The sequence below is a fragment of the Sciurus carolinensis genome, chromosome 12, assembly GCF_902686445.1.
Source record: "Sciurus carolinensis chromosome 12, mSciCar1.2, whole genome shotgun sequence".
NCBI lineage: Eukaryota > Metazoa > Chordata > Mammalia > Rodentia > Sciuridae > Sciurus > Sciurus carolinensis.
Genome location: NC_062224.1, coordinates 61,464,080 through 61,486,259, shown reverse-complemented (window position 1 = coordinate 61,486,259; position 22,180 = coordinate 61,464,080). Strand labels below are relative to the sequence as shown.

General features: G+C 43.4%; 1 protein-coding gene across 6 annotated transcripts in view; it reads left to right on the top strand.

Moving 5' to 3' along the window:
• Psen2 (presenilin 2) overlaps nucleotides 1-10,012 on the top strand; it is a 29,812-nt gene extending 19,800 nt beyond the window's left edge. For 3 of the 6 annotated variants that reach the window (XM_047521136.1, XM_047521139.1, XM_047521138.1), the window contains 6 exons: nucleotides 591-811; nucleotides 1,492-1,590; nucleotides 4,590-4,673; nucleotides 5,042-5,143; nucleotides 8,186-8,304; nucleotides 9,298-10,012. In XM_047521136.1, the coding sequence (XP_047377092.1) occupies nucleotides 591-811; nucleotides 1,492-1,590; nucleotides 4,590-4,673; nucleotides 5,042-5,143; nucleotides 8,186-8,304; nucleotides 9,298-9,453 (781 nt within the window). In that variant the 3' untranslated portion in view covers nucleotides 9,454-10,012. Of the gene's footprint in view, nucleotides 1-590; nucleotides 812-1,491; nucleotides 1,591-4,589; nucleotides 4,674-5,041; nucleotides 5,149-6,969; nucleotides 7,093-7,909; nucleotides 8,008-8,185; nucleotides 8,305-9,297 lie in introns of those variants that run through there. The other 3 variants (XR_007104417.1, XR_007104418.1, XM_047521140.1) reach the window with 3 other exon arrangements.
• The last annotated feature ends 12,168 nt before the right edge of the window (nucleotides 10,013-22,180 follow it).

Genomic DNA, 22,180 nt, shown 5'->3' with positions numbered 1-22,180 from the left:
CTCCAGCCCTCCCCAGGGTCAGCTCCTCAAAAAGCCCAGGCCTCTAGATCCCTCTTGCACAGACCTTGTCATGGGAGTAGGACTCCGGAGTGGGCCACAAGTCTTTCTGATTCTTGATTTACAACAAAACCATCATGGAAGTGTCTCTCTGTGACCACCAAGAGGGACAGAAACCCCTCAATTTACATTCCAATTTTGGACTAAGTCTGGTACTTCTAATTTATGCAGGGGGAAACTGCCCTATTGTCCTTTGATTTGGCTTATTAACCTCACCAAGGACACACAGAACACTTCCAAGGGCTTTTTCCACATGCAGAGCATCTTCCAGGTGGTCCCAAAGAATGTTTATGTGAACCATTCCAAGCTGAGACATTGCTTTACTCCTCACAGTGTTCCAGAAACTATTTTGAGTGTTTGGGAGTGTTTGATTGTAGGACCAGTGGAAATGGGATATAGGAACATAGTAAATAAGACCAGATTGTCAAACCCAGATTGGGACTTAATGGCTAAGGAATGGAGGATGTTGAACAATGCAGGATGTGACATCTCCACTGAGTTTCCCACCCCATTGTTCAACCTTTGTCCTGCAGAGAAGTACTTAAGACCTACAATGTGGCTATGGACTACCCGACCCTCTTCCTGACTGTCTGGAACTTTGGGGCAGTAGGCATGGTGTGCATTCACTGGAAGGGCCCCCTGGTGCTGCAGCAGGCCTACCTCATCATGATCAGCGCCCTCATGGCCTTGGTATTCATCAAGTACCTCCCAGAGTGGTCTGCATGGGTCATCCTGGGTGCCATCTCTGTGTATGGTAGGTGGAGGTGAGCCTGGCAGTGGGCAGGGGGTGATGCCTAGGGCTAAGCCACTTTACTACTGCACAAGAATGGCGGGTGCCAAAATGCTCATATCTGCCCTGAGGAGGCCTTGTGGGAAACTCCTTTCTAAAATGTAGGGGTCCCATGCACACATGGTGTTCTAGCCAGTAGTCACTACATACCTTATTTTCTTTCTTGTTGACATGCTTATTGAGCATGCTACTGTAAGCACTTGATAAGCTCTTTTTTCCCAAGAATAATCCTAGGTACATGCCAGCTACCTTGGCATGTTGCCTATAAATAACTCAGAATGTTAACTGTTGATTAATTAATATTAGTGTGATTATTATTGTCAGTATTGGTATTCCTGTTTTAAGGCTAAGAAATTTGAGACTCAGAGAAGTGAGACTTCCAAGCCTGTCCTTTGAGTCTCAAGCTCACAGTTCTTCCTTATTTGCATTTACTGCTTTAGGCCCTGCTCTGAGCTCCAGCCAGTACAGATGCCAGATATGACCAGAAATTGATGAGGTCGGGATGCTAGCTCAGCGGCAGTGCACGTTCTGGGAGCCCCACCCTGGGGATCCTGGTGATAGAGGGCTGACTCCTCTCTCTGGGAGTCAGCTGCTTGGGAATAAATGACTTTTTTAATGTGACAAGGACATCTCTGTTTTCCCAGATCTTGTGGCTGTGCTGTGTCCCAAAGGGCCACTGAGGATGCTGGTGGAAACTGCCCAAGAGAGAAATGAACCCATATTTCCTGCCCTGATATACTCATGTAAGTGGGCACCCAAGCCTCTGCCTGACCAAAGAATCCACAGGCAACCTAAAGTAGGGATGGGGCGCTTGACCTTGGCTTTCAGAGTTGAGAAGAAATACTTATTTTCCCTGACTAAAGGAGGGGAGTCTGCCTTGGTGATACCAGCAAGCTGTCCACCTTCAAAGACCACAGTGGGCTGTATCTTGCTGTCACACAAGAAGCAGCATGGGAAGTCCAAGCAGGAAAAGGAACTCTGAAGGGGCTTGGGTCAGCCCTGTGACTATATCCCATTCATCACTCGGTATTAGAGGCCACGTTCTCATGATCTTTTGGATCCCTGAAGCCACCCCGTCAGCTGTCAGGCTCCTGAGGAAAGACTTGGAGAGGGACTTTTCAGGGCAGGGATCTGGGGGAATTAAGGAGCTCCTTTTCCTCTCTGGGCTTCCTTGACAACAACATGTCTCACAGAAGTTAGTCATCTCTGAAGGGAAGGCACGTAGAATCTCCCTTGACCTCAGGGCTTAGGGATTTGTATTTATATGTGCTTTAAACAAGTGTCCCTAGTATTCATGAAGTCCCTACTTTATGACTAGGCATCAAGGGTTCAGCAGGTAAAAGACCACATGGCCTGGGGTCTCATGGAGTTTACATCCCTGTGGTTTGACTGCCTCTTGTCTTTTAATGGTGGGCTTGTTTAAGTAAAAGCATGAATTTCTGGAGCTCTGGTGCCTGCAGGATACCCTGGGAAACAGTTTATAGAATTCTTCAGTACTAGGTAATCTCTGCATGAATGAGGACCCACTCTTGTAGTAGAGAATTGCCATCAGCATGGCATGAAAGCTCGTTCCAGGCACCTTCAAAGGAGAGTAGAGACCATGTATGGAAAGACTGAGAGAGTGCTAGTGCTGAGTGCTCCAGGACTCTGGGGAGTCACCTGTGGACAGATGAAGTCCTTACTCTATTAGTGCTTATGTTCCTGGAGGGGAGATGAACAGGAACAAAATAGACAAAAACATAAGTCAGGAGGTAATGAATGTTCTGTAGAAAAAGAAAGTAGGGTAAGACATGAAGGATTTGGGGATCATAGGGTAATACTCCTTTGCATGAGGTGATCAGTTGGCATTTGATCAGAGACCAGACTTAGATAAAGAAGGGCACTCTGGAAGTCTGGGGGCTGGCATCCCAGGTCAGAGGGACAGCAGCAAGTGTAAAGATGCTAGATGGATGCTGGCCAGGTGTGCTGAAGGAGCAACCAGAGTGGCTGGAGCAGAGGGAATAATGAAGGGAAGAGGGGAGGGTCAGATCACCTTAGCCCCTGAAGGCCACAGTGAAGACTTTGGCTCTTATTTATAAGTGGTATGTGAAACTACTGGAAACTTTTGGGCTGACCTGACTTGATATTTTAACGGGATCACACAGGTTGCTGGTGGAGAACACAGTGTTTGAGGGCCAAGAGCAGAAGCAGGATCCAGTTTTGAAGGCTGCTTAGATTGAATAACAACCCAGAAGAGAGAGGATGGGGTTTTGGAAGTAGGGGCAGCAGTAGAGGCAGTGAGCTATGATTGGCTTCTGGAGATGTTTTGGAAGCAGAGTTGGTGAGGGTTGTTGACAGGTAGGTGGTGTGTGGTAGGCCAAAGAGAGTAAAGGATGATGTCACTGCTTTGGTGCTGATCAACAAAATGGACAAGTTTCTACGAGGGAGCAGACTGGCAGTTGGAGGGGTGCTGAGAGTACTTTGGTGCATGTTAAGTGTGAGGCACTCACTGGATCTCCCAGTGCAGAGTTGTGGACACAGAGTAGTTGAGTTCAGGGGACAGTGTCCAGGCCAGAGGGAGAGAGCACAATTCATTTGGTCCCATGTGTTCCAGCAGTCCCTCTTCTGGATATGTACCTAAGAGAACTGAGAGCAGGAGTTACCTGTTGACCTGTATTTACCCTACTATGCCAAAGAAGAACTGGAAGCAGTCTCTCCACTCTGTGTTTTGTTGCCTGCTTATTGAACTTCTTTCCCTTCTTCTCTCTGCTCTTCCCATTTTCACATGACCTCCATTCCATTCCATTCTTCTATAAGAGTGACTCGATGGTTTCCACAAATGAGTGAGAACATTTGGTATTTTATCTTTCGGTTCCTCACTTATTTCACTTAATTAATGACCTACAGTTCGATTCCACTCGTGTTGCTGTGCACCCATAATCCCAGACCTTTTTTTTTTTTTTTAAATTTTTTTGTGAGATGATATTTCACTATGTTGCTCAGCCTGGTCTCAAATGCATAAGCTCAGGTGATCCTCCTGCTTCAGCCTTCCTAGTAACTGGGACTACAGGTGCATACCACCCATGCAAAAACACTGGCTTCTTGTCTTCTATTCCTGTAAAGAAAGTTGTTGGCATTTTGATGGGAATTGTATTGAATTTATAGATTGCTTTGAGCAGTGTGGTCATTTGAACAATATTGATTTTTCTTCTCCATGAACATATGATATCTTTCCATTTTTTGGTGTCCTTTATAATTTCTTTCATCAGTGTTTTATAGTTTTCATTATAGACATCTTTCACTTCCTTGGTTGAATTATTCCTAAGTATTTTTTTGTAGTTGGTGTGGATGGGATTGCTTCCTTAATTTTTTTTCAGCAAGTTCATTATTGTGTGTAAAAGTACTACTTTTTTTGGATGTTGATTTTTGTATCCTGCAACTATACTGAATTTGTTTATAAGTTCTAGAACTTTTTAATGGAGTAGTAGGTTTTTCTGTATATATAAAATCATGTTGTCTGAAAACATGGATAATTTAACTTTTTCTTTTCCAACTTGGATGCCTCTTTTTTTTTTTTTTTTTCCATCTAATTGTTCTTACTAAGACCAAAAGGAAGGAAAATCATGATGCAACACGGATAAACCTTGAGGGCTTTCTGCACAGTAAATTAAATGACAAAGAGACAAATACAAATGATCCTCTCATATGAGGCACCTAAAGTAGTTAGCACTGCCTGAGGTGTGACCTTTTCTCCTTCCCCCAGCTGCCATGGTGTGGACAGTGGGCATGGCAAAGCTGGATCCCTCCTCTCAGGGAGCCCTCCAACTCCCATATGACCCGGAGATGGGTGAGTTATGTGGGTGAGGGACTGATAGCTTCTCATCATAGGGGGAAACTCCATATCTGCACCCAGCTCTACCTGGCCTGACCTTTCCAGGATGCACAAGTTCAGGAGGGCAGAGGGACATCATCTGAAAGCCAGCCCTCCTGGATATAGGCATCTCAGAGATTGAAGGAGGGTTGGACCACCCATCTTGGACCTCAGCCACTTCTGCTTCACTTCTGATGGTTGGGACTGGGGGCGGAGGAAGCAAAAACCCTGAGATCAGCTGTGGTACTGGTGGTGGGGGCTTTGTTTCCAGGGGCTGGGGAACCCTCTGACTGGCTTTTGTTTCTCTCCTTTGACCCCTCCTCATGGCAATGACGGGCATGCAGAAGAAGACTCCTATGACAGTTTTGGGGAGCCCTCATACCCTGAAGTCTTTGAACCCCACCTGCCTGGCTACCCAGGGGAGGAGCTGGAAGAAGAGGAGGAAAGTAAGGTGCCCGTGTTCAGATGGTCTGCTCTATCCCTGGGCAGGGTGGAGGTGGGGCTCCCTGAAATCTAGGCAGAGGAGGGTATGAGGAGAGAAGCCCTTTATTCATCAAAGGTATCTTTATGAAAATCAAGGAGAAACTGCAAAGCCAAAGTCTCTCTCATTGCCAAACCCTGGGCCTTTTCCATGCAGGCTAAACTGTATATTTATCAGATGTGTTTCAAGTGCCCACTGTGTACTTGTGCTGTGTTAGGTGAGACCCTGCTATGGTGGATCCCAGGGGTTAACACGGCACAGGTGCTAATCATACTATAAAAGCCACTGAGGACGGAGGGAGACCAATGGGGTACCAGGAGAATGGAAGGTTTCCTGAGTATCATGAAGAGTCTCCTCAGAGGGTAACTTCTGAGCTCAGCTCTTTTGGGTGAATCACAGCTGTAACTAGAAGAGGGAAACACGGGGGCATCTCCCAGGGAGCAGAGCCCTGAAGCAGACAGCAGCATGTTGAGTTAGAGGAAGTGAGGATAAGACACTGGGGCCAGCAGTGCAGATGAAGTGGGGAGGCTGGCAGGGGCCCAAAGGGCCTTCAAGATCAAGACAGGGATTCTGGTCTTTATCTTGGGAGCAGTGGGAGCCTTCAGGAGGATTTTGAGCTGTGTGGGAGATTGACGTGATTGAGGAGGGAGGGTTGTGGCCTATGGATACCTCCTTCTGGAAGCATATCCTTGGGTGACTGGAAGGACATCATCCTAATGTCTTGTGTGGAGGCAGGTGGGTATGGGCACTTGGGCTCAGAGCAGGTAACAGTACTGCCACTACATTGGGCCACTGAGAGCTGGGGTGGTAGCTTTCCCAGTCAGAGGCCGTGTGGCTGGGTATAAGAGTTAGGAAGACAGGCCTGAAGACGTTGTGATGGAGCTGTCTTCTCAAGGGATTAAAGCAGTTGTTTGGTCCATTTGCAGCTACAGACCCTGGCTGTGTGCCAGGCAGAGCTGGAATAGGGATCTGCTATAGTATGACAAAGACTTTGCCCCTGGAAAGCACCTGGGGGAGCAACCAACAGTTGAGTGGTCAGGATGAAACTCTCCAGTGACCAGTAGAGGCAAGTTGGTGACAAAGATCCTCCTAAGGTGGGTCTTGAAGGATGGAGTAATGACCCAGCAGTGGGATCCTTCAGGCATTAACTAGTATGCTGCCACTCAGGTGACCACAGGAATTAGCATGGACCCCACAGGTTAAAGCATGTGGTGGACAAAACTGGCTTCCCTTCTAACACCAGCCATAAGTTTTGGGAATCTGCAGGCCATCTGTACCTGTGACCAACTGACTATGAATTCAGGCTTTCCCGTGACCCCTCAAGTTCAAGAACTCACTAGAATAAATCAGAGAATTCAGGAAAGTACTATACTTACAAGTGTAGTATTATTATAAGGGATACAAATCAGAGCCTACCAAATGAAAAGACCTAGACAGTCAAGGTCTGGGAGGATCCTGAAGATGTCACTTTTGTGTCCCTTCCTGGTGTCACCCTCCTGGCATATAATGGATGTGTTCACCAAACTTCAGTGTCTAGAGCTTTTCTCAGAGTTTCTTTTATGTGGGGATGATTGAGTGAATTTTTGCCCATGGAACTAAACCTCCCATCCCCTTCCTAGAGGTGACACCCTAAGTTCCAATCCTCTGATCACATAGTTGATCTTTGTGGTAACCAGCACCCATCCTGAGTCATTTCAGCATAAACTCAAGAGTGACCTAAGTGGCTCATGAATTATAAAGAGGCTCCTATTACTTGGGAAATGCCAAGAACTTAGTCTCTTTTTTCCAAAGAATCTATCAAGCAGAGGCCAGATTCTTCAGCAGCATTTGCAGGGGCTCAGAAGAAAGCCCTGAAGCCTTCAGGGAGCTTCATGACTGTTACAGAGCCAACAGGGAGCACTAGGTAGACCTCAGGTAGGCTGAGGAAGACCTTGGGTTTTGTCCTGGCAATGGCGGGAACTGTCAGGGGTTATAAACAGAAAAATCCAATGAACAGAGCTAAATTCCTGACAGACTGGGGAAACCCGAGGGATGCTGTCCTAGTGCAGGGGAGATAAAGAGCCATAAGGCAGTGACAGTGGGCTGAGAGAACATGGGGCCACAGCACCATGGGGATACATTAACAGCTGGGCTGGGGACCAGCCAGGAGGCATGGAGGAGGGACTATGAAAAGGTGGGGCCCTCACCAAGACTCGTGGGAAGGTTTGTAGGACATCCAGATAGACGTACCAGTGGATACTTGGGGGTGGGGAGACTTAAGGCTTTGAGGGCCAGAGTTAGAATGATCAGCATAGTCATCTTATCAAAACTGTGGGCCCAAAAAGGCAGCCAAGGAGAGTGCAAGGTCAGAATCCAGGATAATTGATGTTTACATATGAAATCCAGGACATCAGAAGAGGGCCCTGAGGAGGAGCCAGAAGTGGACAGGGATGGACAGATGGCATGGGGGCTGCAGGTGTCCCTGGGGGCTGTGTGGTGTCTGGGCCAAGAGCATTGGTTGGGGGTTGTAGCTTGTTTCTCTGATTTTAAGGGGGAAAGGTCTCCAGAAGACCTCTGACACATGTTCTTAAAAGTAATGAATTAATTAACTAAAAAATATCTATCATTCAGACTTGGTACTAAATTGCACAGCAGCCTGGGGTAGTGTTTTTATTTGATCTTTTTTTTTTCAACTAAGTGCATAGCAGTGGTTTCACCTGAGTTTCAGAATGACCAGCTTTTCTCTACCCAGGTTGTAAGTCCTCAGAATTTCTCCCTTTCTCCCTGGTGGCTACTTTTTGAGGCAGCCTGACCCCAACCCCAGTCTGTGTGACTGCCGCTAGAAGCCTGGTGAGCTGGGCTGGGGTGGACAGGGACACTGCTGCCTCTGGCCCCTGGTCCGCTTGTGCTGGGCAGAGCTGCTGGGTTTCCCTAGCTGGTGTCATCTGCCCTCCACTTCCCTGGCTCTGCCTTCTTCCTTTTGAAACTCCTGAGAGCTGAATGGGGCCACTTTCTCTTCCCCACACAGGGGGTGTGAAGCTCGGCCTGGGAGATTTCATCTTCTACAGCGTGCTGGTAGGCAAGGCGGCAGCCACAGGCAGTGGGGACTGGAACACCACGCTGGCCTGCTTTGTTGCTATTCTCATCGTGAGTAGACTGGGGTTGCTCCCTGGGGAATTTCCAGCTGCTGTCTTCCCTCTGAAGGACAAAAGCAGTAAGGGGACCTTATGAGCAGGGGCAGGGGACAAAATAAGCCAGGGAATAGTGGTTAGAACTCCTCTCCTGTTCCAGAGCTGTGTAATTTCCCCTTCATTCCACTGGGTCACCATGGAACTCTGAATCCCAGGAGTCTCCTGGGACTGAGAATGGCCCCATTACCCCAAGTCCCAACAGTATAGTCTGGAGATCCTTGTGGCCAGATTCATGTACTGGGGGTGATCTCCTACATGTCATCTTCCTTTTAGATTAGATGGGGTGGAGTCTCTGAGCAATGCGTGCTCCATGCCCTGCCCCTTGGTGAAAACCTTGAGTACCAAGGGGCCAGGCACAAGATTAAAATTGCTCTAGTGTTTGTGAAAGAGGTTCTTTCTGCCTACTAGCATATGTGTCAGGGATGGGATAACAGATCCCAAGTTTTCCCCTGCCACTGGGTCCTGCTGTCCCAAAGGACAGGGCAGGGACCTGGGTCCCCACCCTGGACATCTGGGGCAGAGACAGAAAGAGCCATCTCCATGCTTGCTACCAAGGGATGGGTCACATGGCCTCTTTGGTGTCAGTCACTTAGAGCCTCACTGGCATTTCAGTCATGGCCATCAGTTCTCCTACAGGGAGGCCTATTGCCATCCATGTGTGTTGTAGCCAAATGGGGGAGGCAACAGGACCTGGTAGAATAGTGTCCCCAGGAGTCAGGAGGCCCGCTTTCTGGCCCACCCATTACCAGATAGTCAGGGTGTCCTGTCTGGAGTGAGAACCCCTGCCCTCTGCACCTGGCAGAGGCGTAGTACCATCAGGGAAGACAGTGGTGTGTTCAGCACTCTTGTCTGACTAGTCTTCAACATCTGAGCCCAGGGGCTAGGCTAGCACTACTCTCACCTGTCCACACTTTAGGGGTCACTACCCCACCCATTTGATGTCCTACAGGGTTTGTGTCTCACCCTCCTGCTGCTCGCTGTGTTCAAGAAAGCGCTGCCTGCCCTGCCCATCTCTATCACCTTCGGGCTCATCTTCTACTTCTCCACTGACAACCTGGTGCGCCCTTTCATGGACACCTTGGCCTCCCACCAGCTCTACATCTGACCAGGAGGACATACAGCCACAGGGCTGGAAGCTGTAGGCAAACTTCACCAGATGCAGTTGTATAGTTTTACACTCTAGTGCCATATATTTTTAAGACTTTTCTTTCCTTAAAAAAAAGAAGAAAAAAGTATTGTGTTTACTTCATGACAAGGAAGCAAAGCAGCTTTTTGGTGCTAGCTGTTTTGTCATCAGACTGTGACTCACCCATGTGAGCACCTCACCTATGGGACACACGACAAGTTTATGCTCATGAACTGAGAGGATCACATGGAGTGGGACCAGGCCTGGTGAAGGACACCCATTTCCTGTCGAGGCCTGGAGTCCTCCAAAGGTCAAGAGGAAGGGAGGTGCACATTGGTGGGGGTCAGGAGTCCATGCTCAGGAAAAGCGCTAACCACCTGGTCACTCCAGCCAAGAAGAAAAGCCAGTTCCCCGTCAGGAATTTCCCAGTGCTTTGTGATGTTATTTTATTATCTTTAGAAACTGAGTCCTGTTCTTGGGGCAGTTACTGCTGGGAAGTGGCTTAATATTAATATCAATAAATAGATGTCTCCTGTTAGAATGTTGGGGTTTGATCTGTTTCTGAGTGTTAGCTCCTCTCCGTGCGTCTCATGGATACTCCTGGGGTAACGTGCTGTTGGCCAGGAAGAAAGGATCTGCCCTGTTACGCAGGGGAAAGGCATAACTGCCTCCCTTCTCTGTACTCACTTTATCTAGAAAACTTTCTAGGCAGAGGTATTCGGAGAGCATGAGGAAGGCCTCACAAATACTCCAAGGTAGTTGCCAAAATGCTGAGTGGTTCCTTTAGCAAATGTCCATCCTCAACGTGACCAGCATGCTGGTTGGCTGTGCCCTATCCTCTGCATCAGGCCAGGTGAGAGCCCAGGTTGAGACCCACTGTGCTGGGTGCTGTGGCGGGGGGGTGGCAGGTTGGCTGTGCCCTTTCCTCTGCATCAGTCTTAAGTTGTGAAGACCCTCAGAAACGCCTCAAGATGGGAACCTGAGCCTGTCGGACCCACGCAGAGCAGGCCGCTGTCTTTCTGGGGCTGCTGCAAAAAATGCAGGTGTGCATTTGGAGTTCGTACTGGTAGCCCTGTGTCCCTCGTTCCAGAAATAACATGAATGCTACAGAACTGGCTGTGTATTTTGAAAGGAATAAAAGAATTATGTATCTCAGTGTTTGACAGGAGCTTTTTTTTCCCTCTGGGCTGTTTGAGGAGGAGCAGAGGAAACCACAGTGACCTAAAGGGAATCAAGGAGCCAAGTGCTGTTGGGTGTGGGGCAGTGTTCCTGTGCTGGCAGCTAGTGGCATCTATTGGAAAAGCTAAAAGCAAGGAGCAGCTCAAGAGGGCAAGGATGGCCCTGGAAAGCTCCCAGGAAGTTAGTAGGGGAAGAATAATTCTGAAAAGCTCATTAATTTTGACAGTTATGGCAATGTTTATCTTCAAAAGAGTAGTTCCAGGGTGGGGTTTCCAGAGATGAGGCTGAATAAATGTTTTGATTTTAATAGCTTGAAGAGGCCTTTGTGAAAGGCCTGGCTCGTGGTTGCTGTGGGGAGGCCACGTTCAGAGTAAAAGCAGACATGGAGGATCTGTAGGTAAGTGGATTGACAGCAAGGGAGGGAGATGAGCACCATCCCTGAAGGACCTGGGATAAAGGGTGAGGATTAAGTGTTAAGACTAGGAAAACAACTGCATATGGGAAGAGCCATTGGAAAGAAAATAAGAATTCAAACAAGGTGAAAACAGAACTGGTATACAAATCTCCACATAACCGATCAAATAGTATTTTCTCATCTTCACCTCAGCTTTGTTTATAGAAATAAAGCTTTGGAGTTCTCAAGTGATGTTTGTATGACACCCCAATCCTATTGCCTTCATGCACATCTTGAAGTCAGTTTGTATTTCTCTCAGCCATGGGTGGTTTCATTTTGTACATTAGCATATTAAACTTTAGAGGTTTTATGTTTCAGTTTTCTATTTGTTTACTTTTTTCCTCCAGTACTAGAAATGGAACTTGGCCTTGCCCATTATAGTTTGGATGTGAAGTGTCCCCCAAAAACGTATATATGAGACTGCAAGGTTTAGAGGTGAAATGATTGGGTTATGGGAGACTTAACCCAATCAGTGTGTTAATCCCATGGTAGGGATAAACTGAGCAGTGATTATGGGCAGGTAGAGTGTGGCTGGAGGAGGTGAGTCATTGGAATTGTGTCTTTGGGGTATGCATTTTATTCCTGGCCAGTGAAGCCTGTCTGTGCTTCCTGATGTAACGTGCTGAGCCGCTTTCCTCCACCATACCATTCTTTTTACTTTTTTAATTTAAATTTTTATTTTTACAGACTGCATTTTGATTCATTATACACAAATGGTACAACTTTTCATTTCTATGACTGTACACATTGTAGATTCACACCATTCATATAATCATACATATACATAGGGTAATACTGTCTCATTCTACTATCTTTCCTTCCGCCACCCCCTCCCACCCCATTTTCCTCTACACCATCCAAAGTTCCTTCATTCTTCTCTTACCCCTACCACCGCCCCTCATTATGTATCATCATCCACTTATCAGAGAAAACATTCGGCCTTTGCTTTTTTTGGGCTTGACCTATTTCACTTAGTATGATATTCTCCAACTCCATCCATTTACCATCAAATGCCATAATTTTATTCTTTATGACTGAATAATATTCCATTGTGTATATATACCACAGTTTCTTTATCCATTCATCAATTGAAGGGCATCTAGTTTGGTTCCACAGTCTAGCTACTGTGAATTGAATTGCTATGAGCATTGATGTGGCTGTGTCACTGTAGTATGCTGATTTTAAGTCCTTTGGGTAAAAACCGAGGACTGGGATAGCTGGGTCAAATGGTTGGTCTATTCCAAGTTTGAGGACTCTCCATACTGCTTTCCAGAGTGGTTGCACCAATTTGCAACTGCACCAGCAATGTATGAGTATGCCTTTTTCCTCATATCCACACCAACGCTTATTATTGCTTGTGTTCTTGATAATAGCCATTCTAATTGGAGTTAGATGAAATTTTAGGGTGGTTTTAATTTGCTTTTTTCTGATTACTAGAGATGATGAACACTTTTTCATATAGTTGCAGATGACCTTTATATCTTCTTCTGTGAAGTGTCTGCCCAGTTCCTTAGCCCATTTATTGACTGGGTTCTTTGTATTTTTGGTGTAAAGTTTTGTAAGTTCTTTATAAATTTTGGAGATTAGTGCTCTGTCTGAAGTGTGTGTGGAAAAGATTTTTTCCCACTCTGTAGGCTCTCTTTTCACATATTGATTATTTCCTTTGCTGAGAAAAAGCTTTTTAGTTAGAATCTATCCCATTTATTGATTTTTGCTTTTATTTCTTATGCTATAGGGGTCTTGTTAAGGAAGTCTGGTCCTAAGCCAGCGTGATGGAGATTCGGGCCTACTTTTTCTTCTACTTGGTGAAGGGTCTCAGGTCTAATTCCTAGATCCTTGATCCATTTTGAGTTGAGTTTTGTACAGGGTGAGAGGGGTTTGATTTCATTTTACTGCAGATGGATTTCCAGTTTTACCAGCACCATTTGTTGAAGAGGCTGTCTTTCCTCCATTGTATGTTTTTGGCACCTTTGTCTAGTATGTGATAACTGTACTAATGTGGGTATGTCTCTGTGTCTTCTATTCTGTATCATTGGTCTACCTATCTGTTTTGGTGCCAATACCATGCTGTTTTTGTTACCATTGCTCTATAGTAGAGTTTAAGGTTCGGTATTGTGATATCTCCTGCCCAGGATTGTTATGGCTATTCTGGATCTTTTGTTCTTCTAGATGAATTTCATTATTGCTCTCTCTATTTCTATGAGAAATGTCATTGGGATTTTAATTGGAATTGCATTAAATCTGTATAGCACCTTTGAAAGTATGACCATTTTGATATTAATTTTGCCTATCCAAGAACATGGGAGATCTTTCTATCTTCTAAGGTCATCTTCAGTTTCTTTCTTTAATGTTCTGTAGTTTTCATTGTAGAGATGTTTCACCTCTTTGATTAGATTGATTCCCAAGGTTCTTTTTTTCTTTTTTTCTTTTTTTTTTTTTTTTTAGGCTATTGTGAACAGACTTGTTTTCCTCATTTCCCTTTCAGATGATTATTGCTTATGAATAAAAATGCTTTAGATTTATACATTTTGATTTTATAACCTGCTATTTTGCTGAATTCATTTATTAGGTCTAGAAGTTTTCTGGTGGAGTTTTTTGGATCCTCTAAATATAGAATCATGTCATCAGCAAATAGCGACAGCTTGAGTTCTTCTTTTCCTATTCATATCCCTTTAATTTCTTTGGTCTAATTGCTCTGGCGAGTATTTCAAGGATGATGTTGAATAGAAGTGGTGAAAGAGGGCATCCTGGTCTTGTTCCAGTTTTTAAAGGGAATGCTTTCAGTTTTTCTCCATTAAGAATGATGTTGGCCATGGGCCTAGCATAAATAGCCTTTACAATATTGAGGTATGTTCCTACTATCCCTATTTTTTCTAGTGTTTTGATCATGAAGGAGCATTGTATTTTGTCAAATGCTTTCTCTGCATTTATCGAAATAATCATATGATTCTTGACCTTAACTCTATTAAGGTAATGAATTACATTTATTGATTTCCAGATGTTGAACCAACCTTGCATCCCTGGGATGAACCCTACTTGATTGTGGGGTTAAGAAGATTGTGTGCACTATCTTCTTAATATGTTTTTGTATGCAATTTGCCAGAATTTTGTTAAGGATTTTTGTGTGTATATTCATCAGAGATATCGATCTAAAGTTTTCTTTCCTTGATGTGTCTTTGTCTGGTTTTGTATCAGAGTGATACTAGTGTCATAGAATAAATTTGGAAGGGTCCTCTCCTTTTCTATTTCATGAAATACTTTGAGGAATATTGGCATAAGTTCTTCTTTGAAGGTCTTGTAGAACTCAGCTGAGAATCTGTCTGGTCCCTGACTTTTCTTGGTTGGTAGGCTTTTGATGGCCTCTTTTATTTGTTTATTTATTTATTCATTTACTTTTTACAGACTGCATTTTGATTCATTGTACACAAATGGGGTACATCATTTCATTTCTATGGTTGTACATGATGTAGATTCATATCATTTGTTTAATCATACATGTATATAGGGTAATGATGTCTGTCTCATTCCGTGATTTTTCATACCCCCCCTCTCATTTTCTTCTACATAATCTAAAGTTCCTCCATTCTTCTCTCACTCCCCATCTCCTAATTTCTTGAAATTGATCTGTTAAAATTGTGTATGTCTTCCTGGTTCAGTTTGGGAGGATCATATGTCTCTAGAAATTTGTTGATATCATCAATATTTTCTATTTTGTTGGAGTATTTTTCAAAGTAGCTTCTAAATATGTATTTCAGTGGTGTCTGTCATATTTCCTTTTTCGTTACAAATTTTAGTAATTTTGAGTTTTCTCTCTCCTTCTCTTTGTTAGTGTGGCTAAGGATTTATCTGTTTTGTTTACTTTTTCAAAGAGCCAACTTTTTGTTTTGTCAATTTTTTGAATTGTTTCCTTTGTTTCATTTTCATTTATTTCAGCTCTGATTTTAATTATTTCCTGTCTTCTACTAATTTTGGTGTTGCTCAGTTCTTCTTTTTCTAGGGTTTTGAGATGTAATGTTAGGTCATTTAGTTGTTGACTTTTTATTCTTTTCTTGAATGCACTCCACGCAATAAATTTTCCTTTAGTACTGCTTTCATAGTGTCCTGAGATTTTGATATGTTGTATCATGATTCTCATTTACCTGTAAGAATTTTATTATCTCCTCCCTGATGTTTTCTGTTATCCATGCTTCATTCAGTAGCATATTTTTTAGTCCCCAGGTGTTGGAGTAGTTTGTTTTTTATTTTGTCATTGATTTCTAATTTCATTCCATTATGATCTGATAGAACACAAGGTAGTGGTATCTATTTTTTGCATTTACGAAGGGTTGCTTTGTGGTATAACATGGTCTACTTTAGAGAAGGATCCATGTACTGCTGAGAAGAAAGTGTATTGCTCGTTGATGGATTGAATATTCTATATATGTCTGTTAAGTCTAAGTTATTGATTGTGTTATTAAGTTCTATGGTTTCTTTGTTTAGTTTTTGTTTGGAAGATCTATCTAGTGGTGACAGTGATATATTAAAGTTACCCAGAATTATTGTGCTGTGGTCTGTTTGATTCCTGGAATTGAGAAGGATTTGTTTGATGTACATGGATACGTCGTTTGTGGCATAAATATTTATGATCATTGTGTCTTCCTGATTTATGATTCCCTTAAGCAGTATGAAATGTCCTTCTTTATCACTTCTGACCACTTTATCTGATATAAGAATGGAAACCCCTGCTTTTTTACTGAGCCCGTGTGCATGGTAGGTTTTTTCCCATCCTTTCACCTTTAGTCTGTGACTGTCCTTTTCTATGAGATGAGTCTCTTTAAGGCAGCATATTGTTGGGTCTTTCTTTTTAATCCAATCTTCTTGTCTATGTCTTTTGATTGGTCAGTGTAGGCCAATAATGATCAGGGTTATTATTGAGAAATGATTTGTATTCCCAGTCATTTGGGCTTATTTTTGGCTTTTAAATTGACTGGATTTCTCCTTTGATTGGCTTTTCCTTTAGGGTAATTCCTCCCTTTGCTGGCCTACGTTGTTGTTGTTCATTTCCTCCTCATGGAATATTTTGCTGAGAATGTTCTGTTTGTAAATTCTTTTAACTTTTGTTTATCATGGAAGGATTTTATTTCATCTTCAAATCTGAAGGTTAGTTTTGCTGGGTATAGGATTCTTGGTTGGCAACCATGTTCTTTCAGAGCTTGAAATATGTTGTTCCAGGCACTTCTAGCTTTTTGGGTCTGGGCTGAGAAATCTGCTGATATCCATATTGGTTTCCCCCTACATGTAATCTGATGGTTTTCTCTCACAGCCTTCAAAATCCTATGTTTATTTTGTATGTTAGGTATTTTCATTGTAATGTGCCTTGGTGTGAATCTGTTGCAATTTTGTGCATTTGGTGTTCTGTAAGCCTCTTGTATTTGATTTTCCATTTCGTTCTTCAGGATTGGGAAATTTTCTGATATTATTTCATTGAGTAGGTTGTTCATTCCCTTGGTTTGTATCTCTGTGCCTTCCTCAAATTTGGTCTTTTCATGACGGATGTCCCATAGTTCTTGGAGATTTTGTTCATGATTTCTTATCATCTTCTCTTTTTGGTCAACTTTATTTTCAAGATTAAATATATTTTGTCTTCGTTGTCTGAGGTTCTGTCTTCCAAGTGACCTAGTCTGTTGGTGATGCTTTCCATTGAGTTTTTTATTTGGTTCATTTCAAGGATTTCTGTTTGATTATTTTTGAGACTCTCTATCTCTTTGTTGAAATGATCTTTTGCTTCCTGCAGTTACTCTTTCAACTGCTTATTGGAGTGATCATTCATTGCCTGCATTTGCTCTCTTATCTCATCCTTTGCTTCATGAATCATTTTAATTATGTATATTCTGAACTCCTTTTTTGACCTTTCTTCTATCACGCTGTCACTGGATTCTATTAAAATAGAATCTAGGTTTGTTTGGAACATTTTCTTCCCTTGTTTTTTCATGTTGTTCACGTTTCTTCCCCTCTAGTAGTGCAGATCTGGGATATTGCAGTTTCCCCTATTATAGTGACCCTACAGGTTTCCAAAACCTCTTCTTTAAGGGAGAGATCAATATTAGCAGCACCCAATACAGAAAATATGCAGCCCTAAACCAAATAGCCCCTCTGAAGATGTTAACAATATTTTCATAATAAACAAAGAGGATGAGTTCAATTTTTATCTACAGTATAACAAATAGATTTGCAATAAGGTCTGCAGTTTCTAATGGAGGACAAAGAGGATGGGGAGGGGTGTAGAATGTTACTGTTAATGGGATAAGAAAAGAGTATATAGAAGTTGTAGATCATAGAGTGAATTCGTAATCAAAAGAGGTTGGTTGGTAGCATGAGAAAAGGGAGAAGGAGACTCTGAGGAAACAGATTAAAGGAAAATAGAGCAAGAAAAATAAAGAAATAAAAACAAAAATTTTCAAAAAAGAGGAACAAAAATCTACACTATAACAGTCGTATACTACTCGAAACTCCCAGTCTTCAGTAGCCTGATGCATGAGAGATACCTGACAATAAGCTTCCAGACTCCAGCAAGTGTCTCAGGATGGAATTTGCCCCACCTACAGATGGCAGCTTCCACTTCCAGGATAATCCAAGATGGCCACACTGGCTTCCAAATGTGCTAGCAAATGGGGAGCTACAGCTCGGGGTGTGGGCGTGGTCGGGCTGGGGGTCCTGGAGGCAGAGTGTGGTAGGTCTGTTTGAGAGGTCCTGGAGGTGGGGCTCAGTCAGTCGGGCCAGGGCTACTACAGGTCCTGGCTGTTGTCTCAAAATGATGTCAGCCACATGTAACCATACCTGTGCGTACTGTGACAGTGGACTTCCAGGCAACAGGAGGCAGCTGGCAATCTGCTGGCAGTCTGCAGGCTACTGGCAGATGGGTGATAGGTAGGTGAAAGGCGATGAGCAGGCAAGAGGCAGGCAAACTAGCAGATGCTGGTGGATGATAGGTGGCATTCAGTGAGCAATCTGCACTCAAAAAGTAGTCAATATGCTGGCAGACTGCGAGTGATCAAGGTGGACAAAAGGGGTAAACAGCAGGGGATCAATAAGCAGCAAAGGCTGCCTCACAGAGAAACATTTCCTCTGCTTGAAACACGAGTTACAGAGCCGACAAGGAACACAGCTTCTTTCTAGTCCACCATCTTGGATCTCCTACCGTACCCTTCTTCCGTGATGTTCTGCCTCACCTTGAGCCCTGAGGAATGGAACTGGCCTTCTATGAACCTAGACCTCTGAAATCATGAGCCCCAAAATGAGCTTTTCCTCCTCTGATTGTTCATGTTGGGTCTTTTGGTCACAGCAGCAAAAAAAAAACTGACTAAAACACTCCTACTAGGCAAACACTCTACCACTGAGCTACATCCCTAGCCCTGACAATTTTTTAAGTATTCCCGAGACAGGTGTATAGATGTAGTTTTGGTTCAGATATTTTAACTCTTACATAGCTGTATCATTGTGTGATACTCCACTGTTTATCCATGATGCTACTAATGGGTATTTAGGATTTTTGCAGTACTTCTGTGTTATAATTTTACTATAGTGAGCAACCCCATCACATTTTGTGAATTTGTAGGAGTACTGAAGTCCCCTAGTTGCCTGGATATTTCAGTTTTTCCTGTGCACTTGTGTCTGTTTACATTCCTATCAGCAATCTGAGAGTCCCCTTTCCCCAAAGTTCTGTCAATACTTGTTATTATCAGATCTTTCATTTTGACCCTCCGCATGAATGTCATCTCTAGGGTTTAGTTTGCAGTGAGGTTAAGCACCTTTTCATTTGTGTGTTGGTTAAATAGGTTTCCTTGTCTGTTATTTGCATGTTCACATATACGTTGCACATTTTTCATTTGGATTGTTTGTCTTACTGATATTTACATCTCTTAAAATACATATTCTGAAGAGATGCTGATCTTTGGTTAATCACAGTCATGTACTGCATAATAACATTTCAGTCAACAATGAACTGTGTGTATGGTGACAATCCCCTTTGATTATATAACTGTATACATCGTAGCATCTGAGCTTGTGTAAGTACACTCTGTGGTGTTTGCACAATGAAAAAATCTGCTGACTGTTCATATCTCAGACGGGTTTCCATCTTGAAGCCTGACTGTATACATGCATTGCAAATATCTTTAGACCATGGCTGCCCTTCTTCTACCCTCCTTTAGGAGTCCTTTGCCGTGCCACAGTGGTTTTACAAGGTATTGTTCAATGTACCAGGATTTTGCCTTTGTGACTTTTATGCCTTTGAATCTACTTTAAGAGGTCCTTCTCTACCCTAAAGATTTTCTAAAAGCATACATCTTAATTTTCATAATACAACTTTAATTCACCCGAAGTATATGTTTATGGTTGTATTTAGCAGGGAGATAATTTTTTTTTTCTAAATCTGTAACCAGTTTTCCAGCACTGTGTCCTTTCCCCCTGGTCTGCAGAACTCTTCAGACACATGCCAAGCTCCCATACAGAGGTGGATGGACTCCCAGGCTCTCTGTTCTACTCTCCTGGTGCTTGCTCGCTCCCAGATTAGTGCCTCACCACGTAAGTGAAGCAGAGGAACTTCATAATAGGAGAAGATGGAGCTCTCCTGGGAGTGCCTATTTCTGGGATCCTGTCGGTGGAGGATAGGTAAATCTAAAATCAATACCAGATCTCCTGTGATGGTATAAAGCTACACAGTTACAATAGTGTGCAACTGTGGGACTCAGCGTACATATGCACTGGATAAAATGGGAGAACTGAAGTGGAGTCCAGCATAGCTGTAGTTTAAACCCAAGTACTGGCTTCTCCCCTCCCCAGCACTACCCTGCTGCACTGATTGGACAGAGGGATGCAGAACAGGGAAGCTTACCCCTCCCAAGTTGTGATTGCTATCCAGTCTCTCCACCCTTCCATGCCACTGCCCTGTTTTCTAGCCTTCTTTACTCCCCTATAAAAGAAAGACTGCCTAGTTCTTTTGCCTGGATCTTAAGATCACATGTTTCTCCTATACCAGTAGTCCCTTTCCTGCCTTTGCAACAATCCTTTTGAAATCTCCTTACTAAACCCCCCCCCCTTTTTTTTTGAAAGTTCCCTCCAGCTCCTCTTTTCTTCCTGTTCCTTTCTTGATCCTTTTCCAACTCTGCCTTTTCCCTGAATGTGGGAGATTTTTTTCAGGACACAATTTTGGATTCCTCTTCTGTACTCCATGTCTTCCAGTGAGATCCTAAACATGCACATAACTTCCACGTGTCTTCCCCAATTTCTATCCCTCCTTACTAACAACCCTCAATGTTCCCAGGTTGGCCATATATGCAATTAATATTACTTATCTTCTAGGCTCTCTGAAAATATGACTTGTCTCTGACTATTGAGGGATAGCAGAAGTCTAATGAGTGGGTCTTCTAGAAAAGCTACTTTCCTGATTTAAAAGCAGGGAGTGGGGTGCACCCAGTGGTAATCTGCCTTTCACCTTACTCTTTTCTCCTTGTGTGGTACATAGATGTGCTGCTTTGAGAGATCTCCGCCACCCCTTTTGGACCATGAGGATAAATGCCACAAGCAAAGCACATGTGGTAGAGAATTCCCACAGAGGCTGGGGTCTTGATGACTTCCTTGAGTAGCTGCCCCAGCTACCCACAGACTTCTTATGTTATAAAAACAAACTCCTATCTGATCAAACTACGGTAGTTGGGTTTCTAAAACATGCAGTCAAATGCAACCCCAATCTAATTTCCAAATAATGTATTTCTATTCCAGATGTCTCTGCTCACTTGCTAGTTCTTCCACATCAGTATCTCAAACTTACACCTCCTCTCCTCTCTTCCACCAACACCCTGAATCTGCCCCTCCAGTGTTTACCACCCCCAACATGTTTGTCTTAGCAGTTTCCCCAGAATTCTTAGAAAGAGAGCTGTATTTATTTAAGAAAATACCTCCATAAGAAGCATCAAGTAGAGGATGAACTCTGAGGTCAATATACCAGAAAAATAAAAGGAACAGGATTTCAAGGGTGGAGGAAGTTAGGAGGGAAAAATCCCTGTAACAGGATAATGTAGTGTTTTCACTGCTTCCAGGTGGGTAAGCTGGGAGCAGAAGTCATTTCTCTTGCCACAGTGCAGTCCTCTGCTCACCCTTGCATTTCTTGTGCCTTGGGTTGATTCTTCACACAGACAGTGGGAGTAGAGTCCTCCCAAACTTCATCCTTGGTGAATGGAATAGCTGTCCTTGGAGTGACCTCTGATCCCCAAAGTCATTTAGGCTACAGAAAATGATCTTGCACCTGATACATCATTTTTCTGTTCATAACCCCAATTGCCTTTTAAGAAAGGTAAGTCCTATTTGGTGACTTGATTGGGGAAGGGGAGCTACATGGTTCTCTGTCATAATACTTTGAGAAGAACTTGGCATCACTTCGTTCCTCACTTGGCTGTTTTTTTTTTTTTTTTTTTTATTGTATACAAATGGGATACATGTTGTTTCTCTATTTGTACATGGAGTCAAGGCATACCATTCGTGCAATCATACGTTTACATAGGGTAATGATGTTTGATTCACTATTTTTTTCCCTTCCCCGCCACCCCTCCCACCCCTCTTTTCCCTCTATACAGTCCTTCTTTCCTTCATTCTTACCACACTCCTTATCCCTAAACCTAAACCTAACCCTAAACCTAATGCTAATCCCTCCCACCCCCCATTATAAGTCCTCATCTGCTTATCAGCGAGATCATTCATCCTTTAGTTTTTTGAGATTGGCTTATCTCACTTAGCATGATATTCTCCAATTTCATCCATTTGCCTACAAATGCCATAATTTTATCATTCTTCATTGCGGAGTAATATTCCATTGTATATATATGCCACAGTTTCTTTATCCATTCATCAACTGAAGGACATCTAGGTTGGTTCCACAATCTGGCTATGGTGAATTGAGCAGCAATGAACATTGATGTGGCTGTATCTCTGTAGTATGCTGATTTTAAGTCCTTTGGGTATAGGCCAAGGAGTGGGATAGTTGGGTCAAATGGTGGTTCCATTCCAAGCTTTCTGAGGAATCTCCATACTGCTTTCCAG